Below are 10,221 nucleotides of genomic sequence, written 5' to 3'. Positions count from 1 at the left end.
GTGAAGGAGAAAACAGGGTTAACGTTTCGGGTCCCGTGACCCTTCCTCAGAACTGAGTCACCGGACCCGAAACGTTAACTCTGTTTTCTCCTTCACAGATGCTGCCAGACCTGCTGAGCTTTTCCAGCAACTTTGTTTTTGTGGCAGGAACTAATATTGGGCAAGGATGTAAAAATCACAACGTTGTACGTTAGCTAGCAGAATTCTTACTCAATGAGTTTAGTCCAGTAGAATCTTGAGTCACACAGATCAGGAAGTCTCCTAGGTTTAATTCTGTCTCTGTTCAGAGCATGCTAAGAGAGAGAGACTTTGATCCTTCAACTCCAATGGAGTAGAAACCATAGAATCCCTACAAAGTGTAAGCAGGCCATTCAGCCCATCGAGTCCAAACAGCACCCCGACCAGACCAACCCCCCTCCATCCTATCCCTGTAACCCTGCATTTTCTATGGCCAGTCCACCCTAACCTGCACATCTTTGGACTGTGGGAGGAAACCGGAGCACCCGGAGGAAACCCATGCAGACACGGGGAGAATGTGCAAACTCCACACAGTTGCCCAAGGCTAGAATCAAATGCGGGTCCCTGGTGCTGTGAGGCAGCAGTGCTAACCACTGAGCCACCGTGCCACCCTGGAATTGGAAACTTCACCTGCTGGTGAAAGCTAAAGTGTTTCAAAGTGCCTACCTTCCTATTTAAACAAAAAGGTAAATGGTGTAAACACACTGGAAATGTTGGTACAGCCAGGTTTGCCAACTTTCTAGGGATAGTTATAGAGTCCTGAGGTCTCCAGGAATTGAAGGTTAATCTCCTGGGCATGAGAAGCTGGGTTAGATAAAAGAATCCTCAAAAAATTTGCAGTTCATTTTCTTCATGTTGCAGTTTATTGTGGAGACTGTGTGTGTGTGTGTGTGTGTGTGTGTGTGTGTGCGTGCGTGCGCGCGCGTGCGTGCGTGCGCGTGCGTGCGCGTGCGTGCGTGTGTGTGTGTGTGAGAAAGACAGACAGACAGAAAGAAGAGGGTGGCAAAGTTAGCCAAGAGCAGCAGGGTGGTAGGAGGACGAAGAAGATGAATAAACGACAATTTTAGCCAGGCTGGAATCCCATGACATCAGATGGAACTCAAACTCAAGCCTTACCCTTTTAGTTACTTTACACAGAGGATAACATCAGCCATGCACCCACTGCTACTGGGGTTAAGAATGCCCGCTTCCAGCTAATCCGACAGTTATCTCCACTTCACAGATATCTCCTGACCTGCTCCGCACTTCTCTGTCGCTTGGACAATCGAGGCGGGTGGGGAGAAGAGGGTGGTAAAGGTGCCCAGCAACTTATCCTGGTGTGGTTTCTGGCCGTTGTTGAACTTGTGCTGTGTTCCGTGTCTATCTAGGGGACTCCACGACCGTTATAAACTGCACCACATGTCTGGAGGTGGAGGTCAACTGCTGGAGCCTGAAGACCTGCTGGCCGAGTGAGTAAAGCCCATCACCACTGCGCCACTCTCATTGTTGAACGAAATGCAGAGTCACAACAAGGAGGTCACAAGGTCTGAGTTTTTCAGGGGCAGGGGGAAGGGTCCAGGGCAACTTCATTTCAGTAAAATTCCACAGGGGCCCACCCAACGAATGGCCAGAGGCAGGGCCTCCTAGAGGCGAGTGGTGGCTGTGTGATTATGCCTTCATTGGAGAGGGGAGGCCTATGGAATGATTGGCAGCAGATAGAATACTATAGTCAGGGATTGGGAGATATGGGAAAACTCTCTTTTGCATTGATTCCTGGTGAAGATGAAGGGGAGAAGGTTCTGAGCAGGGAACAGAAAGGGGGAAATGAAACCTGACACAGTGAATACTCAAGGGCTAGAAGAGTATCCACTGAGCCACAAAGAAACCTGAACTCACCTTCCAGCCCAATATCCAACTCCCAATAGGCATACCTACCTCTACCACCCCACTGCCCTCTCAAGTCCCTCCTCTAGTGGGAAGGCAATGGCCTGATGGTATTAGAAGTGACATTATATGACACTTTTCACTGTATTTGTAACAAATACAATGATAATAAATCAATTAATCGATGGCAGGTAATCCAGAGACTCAGATAATGTCTTGGCACCTGGGTTCAAATCCTGCCACAGCAGTTGGTGGAATTTGAATCCAATAGAAAATCTGGAATTAAGAGTCTAATGATGACAATGAATCCACAAATTTACAAACCCATCTGGTTCACTGTTGCCCTTAAGGGAAGGAAACTGCCATTTTTACCTGGTCTGGCCTATATGTGACTCCAGACGCACAGCAATGTGGTTGACTCTTGACTGCCCCTGGGCAATTAGGGATGGGCAATAAAAGCTGGTTTAGCCAGCAACACCCTCATCCTAAGAATGAATGAGAAAACAGCACACCACCACCACTATCCCCCACCCCCCCCTCCCAACACATCACTAAGCCCATGATCTGGTCTTGTGTTGCAATTGTAGATTGGGAGCATGGAAGGACAGAAGTGGGATAGGATGGGTTTTAGGGCAGCAAGTAAGGCTTCAATGCCCATAGGATAATAATTTGGGCTGCAGCTGCTCAACACTGCACCGGGTGGATGTCATGTCTCCAAATGCCCCTCATACATTCAGACAGACCAGTGGTCATCATCAGGATCAAATTGACCGTCATAGCTATGGGAAGGGTGTGATACAGGAACAGACATAGAGTGACGGGAGTAAGATAAGTAGGATAGCTCTTTCGAACAGCTTTCACGTGCATGGTGGACTGAATAGCCTCCTTCCGCACTGCAAGATTCTAACATTTCACCTTGTTCTTCCAATAGACAGGCTAGATCTGAATGAATCCATTTATCTGATTGTTGGCCTATCAGCTGGCTCAATTTTGATTGGTTGCATAACGCTCATTTTCGAGTAAGTTAATGAAACATTATGACGAAACTACCTACAACTTAAAGCAACAAAACAGGCCGTTGTACTCCATAAAGTCTGTGCTGATGTTTATGCTTCAAACAAGGCTCCTGTCCTTCCCTTCCCCCCCAACCTCTTCAATTCTCTCTAACAGAACCTTCTATTCATTTCTCTTTGATGTGTCCGTCAAGCTTCCCAGTAAATGAATCTATGATTAACAGCCTCTACATCTTGTGTTTCTCTCTATGATACACTGTAATCTCTCCCGTCCAAAAATGCTTGGGACCAAGTTACTTCTGAATTTTGGAGTTTCCTGGATTATAGGATGAAATCAGAATGCTTTAACGGCAAGCACGCATACCAGTAAATGCTGCAGATATAAACGCTTACTGGAAGCATAAACATTACAAAACTGTAATAAAAATAGTTTTACTTATTCGAGCATCTTAACTGTTTCCACTCCCAAAGTACTGTCCTAAAATAATGCCCATGAGCCCTTGCAGCCTGCACAAGAACTTCCTGACAACTGAAGTGTCTGAACCATGTATTTCCAGACTGGAGAGGTCACAGCATTTATAACCATTGCCCGGTTTAAACCTGACAAAAATGAATGACAGAAGAAGTTGGTAACATTAAAATAAATCCGCTGTCAAGCAGCCTGCCTGATGGCGAGTCAAACGGACCAAACAAACTGGACAGTTCTCGGCTCAGTCTCCATCTTTGGCTGAGCTACCTGATCCTAACTGATAATTGGCATGTTATAAACTTATAAAAATAAGCAGGTCTCAGGACACTCATCTCATTCTTAAAGTGCTCTCCCTCCTTCCCCTAAGCAGTGACCTCATTCCTCCCCACAGGACACTTTTGGAATACTGCATTCAACTCTGGTCTCCCTGCTGTAGGAAGGATGTTGTGAAACTTGAAAGGGTGCAGAAAAGATTTACAAGGATGTTGCCCAAGTTGGAGGGTTTGAGCTACAGGGAGAGGCTGAATAGGCTGGGGCTATTTTCCCTGGAGGCTGAGGGGTGACCTTATAGAGGTTTATAAAATCATGAGGGGTGTGGAAAGAGTGAATGCTGTCTTGATTTCAGTGGCAGGCCTGTACACCCTACCTTTGGAATTCAGCTTATTTGTCCATGATTGGACCAGAGCTGAATGGTTCTGGTGGGACTCAAGCGAATCAAAATGAGCATCGTGAGCAGGCTATTCCTTTCAAAGAGCTGCTTGATAGCACTGTCAATGACCCATTCCTTTCCTTTACTAATGATAGGGAGTAAACTCATATGGCGGTAATTGGCTGGGCTGGATTTGCCCCTGCTTTTCAACCTGAGCGACTTTCCACATGATGCCTGTGTTGTAATTGTACTGGATTAGCTTGGCTAGGTGTGTGGGTAGTTCTGGAGTACAAGTACCCCTCAGTACCATTGCTGGAATGTGTCAGGGTCCATAGTCTTTGCTGCATCCAGTACGTCAGCTGTTTCTTGATACCGTGTTCAACCAAATTAATTGAAGACTGGCGTCTGTGATGGTTGGGACCTCAAGAAGGGTCCAAGATGGATTGTTGACTTGGCAGCTCTGGTTGAAGACAGATGTAAATGCATCAGTGTTGCCTTTTGCACTGATGTGTTAGGCACCCCCATCTTTGAGGATGGGGTTCACCTCCTCCTGTTAATTGGCCACCACCATTCACAGCTGGATGCGACAACCTTTTAGTTTCAGATTTTTCTAGAATTAAATTTTCATCATTCACCATGGTAGGATCCAAATTCACATCTTCAGAACATTAGTTTGAGCCTCTGGACTGCTAGTAAAGTAACATTACCATTCTACCACTCAGTGCACATTTCAGTTATGTTTCCAGCTTAACAACAGGAATGCAGTTCACAGAAGATGATTCATTAGCTGTATGGGGTCTATTGGTTTCTTAGGATTATGGCAAGGTGCTATGGAAATACAGGTCATTCTTTCCGATGAAAGTTCATCAACCTTAAATGTTCACTGTTTCTCTCTCTCCTCACAGTTGCTGCCTCACTGGCATTTTCCATAATTTCATGTTTTTAGTTCACAGTTTAAGAATGCAGTGTGTTTTCTTTCTTTCCACAACAAACTTCAAAAATGTTGTGAAAATTACCCTAACAGATCAAGGAAGTTCCGAGCCGAGGCGAACCAACAGTTTGAATAGAGGACAGAGTTTTACTCTTAGAGACTGCACACTTCAGAATCAAGAGGCGATCTGAACATGAAACCTACAGACAGGTTCCGATGTTGCATCATTGTATAAATCCAAATTAACCTTTATTAAATCAAGTTGTGTACTCAGAAAAGTTAAGCCTGTTTGAAAGCGGAATCAATTCACAATCGTAGATGCTTGTAATTTATTCACATTACTATAAGGAACATGTGTTCAAGAACTGCTGTTGCATTCTGCTGATAGTTACCAACTGTGACCCTAAAAGTCCACAATAAATGAAATGATACAACATGTTTACTGGTTGTGTTTTATTTGTGATATGTGACTGCTCAGAGGAGATGGGCTGTGGAGTATAAGCATCGTGCCTCAGATTATCCAAGAGATACCAGAGAGAGAATTGGAGTGTGTAAGGAAGAAACGTATTGTATTTTTATAGTACCTTGCATTACCTCAGGATGCCCCAAAATGTTTCACTGTCCAACAAATTACTTTTGAACTGTAGTCACTGTTCTAATTTACGAAACATGACAGTCAATTTGGGTAGGATTGGAGAGAAATTCTTTGTTTTGTCACATCTTGGCTCGACTATTCCAATAGTCTTCTGCTTGGTTTGCACCTTCCACCCTCAGCAAACTTCAGCTCATCCAAAACTAGGCTGCCTCATCCTAACTCGCACCTAGTCACATTTGCCCTTTTGCTCGCTAAACTACGCTGCCTCCTAGTTTGGCAATGTTCAAACACATCCACCCCTCCCTTGCTCCATAACCTACAAACGTCCAAAGACCTCTGCAGACTTCCTGTTCAGTTTTTTTAATGCCACCTCAATTTTCACTGCACTCTCATGGACAGCCTTGCCTTTAGCTGCCAAGGTCCTAAGCTCTGGAATTTCCTTCTCAAACTCATTGTTTCTGTGTGTTTGTGTCTCTCTCACCTTTTTAGGATGCTGCTTGACCAAACTTCTGGTCACACACTCTAATTTCTCCTCATGTGGCTTGGTGAACTGTAATTAAATGCTACAACTTTAAAGAGTACAGCAACAGAGAGAATCATAGAATCCCTACAGTGTGGGAGCAGGCCATTCAGCCCATGAAGTATCTACTGACCCCCAAGAGTACTCCACCCAGCCCACACATTCCTGGACACTAGCACGGTCAGTCCATCCTAAACTGCACATGTTTGGACTGTGGGAGAAAACCCATGCAGACACAGGGAGAATGTGCAAACTCCACACAGACAGGCACTTGAGGGTGGAATCAAGCCCAGGTCCCTGGTGCTGTGAGGCAGTGGTCCCTAGGAGGGGCCTGGGATATTATTACAGTACATAAATCTTTGAAAATGACAGATTTTTTAAAATATTCATTCATGGGCTAATCCAGAATTGATCACCAATTTCCAATTGCGCAGAAGGTAAGTAAAAGTCAACCACGTTGTTGTGGGTCCGGAGTCAAATATAGCCAGATCAGTTGGACAGCAATGTCCTTCCCTAAAGGACGTTAGTGAGCCAGATGGGCTTTTGTTAATGGCAATGGCCTCCCAGTCATCAGCATGGCATGGTGGCTCAGTGGTTAGCACTGCTGCCTCACAGCGCCAGGGACACGAGTTCGATTCCAGCCGCAGGTGACTGTCTGCACATTCTGAGATAACAAGGTGTAGAGCTGGATGAACACAGCAGGCCAAGCAGCATCAGAGGATCAGGAAAGCTGATGTTTCAGGTCTAGACCCTTCTTCAGAAATGGAGGAGGGGAAGGGGATTCTGAAATAAATAGGGAGAGAGGGGGAGGTGGATAGAGATGGATAAAGGAGAAGATAGGTGGAGAGGAGACAGACAGGTCAAAGAGGTGGGGGTAGAGCCAGTAAAGGTGAGTGTAGGTGGGGAAGTAGGGAGAGGATAGGTCAGTCCGGGGAGGACAGACAGATCATGGAGGGGGGATGAGGCTGGTAGGTAGATGGGGGTGGGGCTTGAGGTGGGAGGAGGGGATAGGTGGGAGGAAGGACAGGTTAGGGAGGTGGGGATGAGCTGGGCTGGTTTTGGGATGCGGTCAGGGGAAGGGAGATTTTGAAGCTTGTGAAGTCCACATTGATACCGTTGGGCTGCAGGGTTCCCAAGCGAAATATGAGGTGCTGTTCCTGCAACTTTCGGGTGGCATCATTGTGGCACTGCAGGAGGCCCAGGATGGACATGTCATCTGAGGAATGGGAGGGGGAGTTGAAATGGTTCGCGACTGGGAAGTGCGGTTGTTTGTTGTGAACCGAGCGTAGGTGTTCCACAAAGCGGTCTCCAAGCCTCCGCTTGGTTTCCCCGATGTAGAGGAGGCCACAACAGGAACAGCGGATACAGTATACCACATTAGCAGATGTGCAGGTAAACATCTGTTTGATGTGGAAGGTCTTCTTGGGGCCTGGGATGGTGGTGAGGGAGGAGGTGTAGGGGCAGGTGTAGCACTTTCTACGGTGGCCCTGGGAAAAGTGCCGGGGGTAGTGGGCTGGAGGGGAGTGTGGAACGGACAAGGGAGTCATGGAGAGAGTGGTCCCTCCGGAAAGCAGATAAGGGTGGAGAGGGAAAAATGTCTTTGGTAGTGGGGTCAAATTGCAGATGGCGGAAGTGGCGGAGGATGATGCATTGGATCCGGAGGTTGGTGGGATGGTACGTGAGGATGAGGGGGATTCTGTTTTGGTTATTATTGCGGGGAGGGGGTGTGAGGGATGAGTTGCGGGAAATGCGAGAGACACGGTCGAGTGCGTTTTCGACCACTGTGGGGGGGGAGTTGCGGTCCTTGAAAATCGAGGACATCTGGGATGTCCAGGAGTGGAATGCCTCATCTCGGGAGCAGATGCGGCGGAGGCGAAGGAATTGGGAATAGGGGATGGCATTTTTGCAGGAAGGTGGCTGGGAGGAGGTGTATTTTAGGTAGCTGTGGGAGTCGGTAGGCTTGAAATGGATATCGGTTTCCAGGTGGTTGCCAGAGATGGAAACAGAGAGGTCCAGGAAGGAGAGAGAGGTATCGGAGATGGTCCAGGTGAACTTAAGGTTGGGGTGGAAGGTGTTAGTGAACTGGATGAACTGTTCGAGCTCCTCGTGGGAGCACGAGGCAGCGCCGATACAGTTATCGATGTTACGGAGGAAGAGGTGGGGTTTAGGGCCAGTGTAGCTACTGAAGAGGGATTGTTCCACGTAATCTACAAAGAGGCAGGCATAGTTTGGGCCCATGCAGGTACCCATGGCCACCCCCTTTGTCTGTAGGAAGTGGGAGGAATTGAAGGAGAAGTTGTTAAGGGTGAGGACGAGTTCAGCTAAGCGGCTGAGGGTGTCAGTGGAAGGAGACTGGTCGGGCCTGCAGGACAGGAAGAAGCGAAGGGCCTTTAGGCCATCTGTATGGGGAATGCAAGTGTATAGGGACTGGACGTCCATGGTAAAGATGAGGTGTTGGGTACCAGGGAATCGGAAGTTTTGGAGGAGGTGGAGGGCGTAGGTGGTGTCACGGACATAGGTGGGGAGTTCCTGGACCAAGGGGGAGAAAATGGAGTCGAGATAAGTAGAGATAAGTTTCGTGGGGCAGGAGCAGGCAGAGACAATGGGTCGACCAGGGCAGTCAGGTTTGTGGATTTTATTTAGCGACAAAAGACTGCTCCCAGTCGTGAACCGTTTCAACTCCCCCTCCCACTCCTTGGACAACGTGTCCATCCTGGGCCTCCTGCAGTGCCACAATGATGCCACCCGAAGGTTGCAGGAACAGCACCTCATATTTCGCTTGGGAACCCTGCAGCCCAATGGTATCAATGTGGATTTCACAAGCTTCAAAATCTCCCCTCCCCCTACCGCATCCCAAAACCAGCCCAGCTTGTCCCCGCCTCCTTAACCTGTCCTTCCTCCCACCTATTCCCTCCTCCCACCTCAAGCCCCACCCCCATCTACCTACAAGCCTCATCCCGCTTCCATGACCTGTCCGTCCTCCCTCAACTGACCTATCCCCTCCCTAACTCCCCATCTACACTCACCTTTAGTGGCTCCATCCCTGCCTCTTTGACCTGTCTGTCTCCTCTCCACCTATCTCCTCCTCTATCCACCTTCTATCCGCTCCCCCTCTCTCCCTATTTATTTCAGAATCCCCTTCCCCTCCTCCATTTCTGAAGAAGGGTCTAGACCCGAAATGTCAGCCTTCCTGCTCCTCTGATGCTGCTTGGCCTGCTGTGTTCATCCAGCTCTACACCTTGTTATCTCAGATTCTCCAGCATCGGCAGTTCCTACTTTCTCTGTCTGCACATTCTCCTGTGTCTGTGTGGGTTTCCTCTGGATGCTGCGGTTTCCTCCCACAGTCCAAAGATGTGCAGGTTAGTTGGATTGGCCATGCTAAATTGAACATAGTATCCAGAGATGTGCAGGATAGTTGAGTTAGCCATGGAAAATGCAAAGTTGCAGGGATAGGGTGGGAGGGTGAGTCTCAGTGGGATGCTTTTCAGAGGGATGGTGTGGACTCAAATGTCCTGCTTCCACAGGGATTCTGTGATCTTCTCATTAGACTCTTAACTCCAAATTTTAATTTGAAATCAAATTCAGGCCCCCAGAATGTTACCTGCGTCTCTGGATTAATAGTCTAGTGGTAAGACCATGAGGCCATCACCTCCCTGTCTGAGAATGCAGTTAAGAAAATCAAAGTATCATGTTACATACATTCAGTGTATAATTATTAATGTTCACATATTACAAATTAAACTTACGATACATTGTATGAATTTGAAACTCTGTTTTTATCATTCTTAAAAAGTGTTCTTATTTTATGTACTCACCTGTCTATTCCTGGGTTATTAGTCAGTGCAAGAGCTGAGTGAGTTATGCAAAACCTTTACATTGCACTGGCTAGACTTTAATTGAAGTATTGCGTTCAATTCTAGACAGGGTAATGGGAGCAGATTCAATGGTGGTTTTCAAAAGGAATTAGATAAATCACAGATTTGTTGCAGTTCAAGAGGAGGCCATTTGGCCCATTGTGTTTGCACCAGTTTCTGAATGAGTATTTTAATCAGTGCTGTCCTCCTCCCATTTCTCTACAACCATGAGTAATACTGTTTCTAAATAATCACCTGATGTCCACTTGAATGCCTCAACTGAACCTAACTTTGCTGCACTTCAAAGCA

At 47.1% G+C, this 10,221-nt stretch overlaps 1 protein-coding gene across 4 annotated transcripts in view; it reads left to right on the top strand.

The window, feature by feature from the left end:
- LOC109914032 (sperm-egg fusion protein TMEM95) overlaps positions 1-5,377 on the top strand; it is an 11,643-nt gene extending 6,266 nt beyond the window's left edge. For 2 of the 4 annotated variants that reach the window (XM_048620261.1, XM_048620260.1), the window contains 3 exons: positions 1,386-1,466; positions 2,813-2,900; positions 5,037-5,377. In XM_048620261.1, coding sequence (XP_048476218.1) covers positions 1,386-1,466; positions 2,813-2,900; positions 5,037-5,079 — 212 coding nt within the window. In that variant the 3' untranslated portion in view covers positions 5,080-5,377. The remainder of the gene's footprint in view (positions 1-1,385; positions 1,467-2,812; positions 2,901-5,036) is intronic. The other 2 variants (XM_048620263.1, XM_048620262.1) reach the window with 1 other exon arrangement.
- Positions 5,378-10,221: the final 4,844 nt, after the last annotated feature.

This window comes from Rhincodon typus, chromosome 45 (assembly GCF_021869965.1).
Source record: "Rhincodon typus isolate 14 chromosome 45, sRhiTyp1.1, whole genome shotgun sequence".
Taxonomy (NCBI): domain Eukaryota; kingdom Metazoa; phylum Chordata; class Chondrichthyes; order Orectolobiformes; family Rhincodontidae; genus Rhincodon; species Rhincodon typus.
Note: the sequence above shows the minus strand (reverse complement) of the source record. Positions and strands in the feature narration are given on the sequence as shown.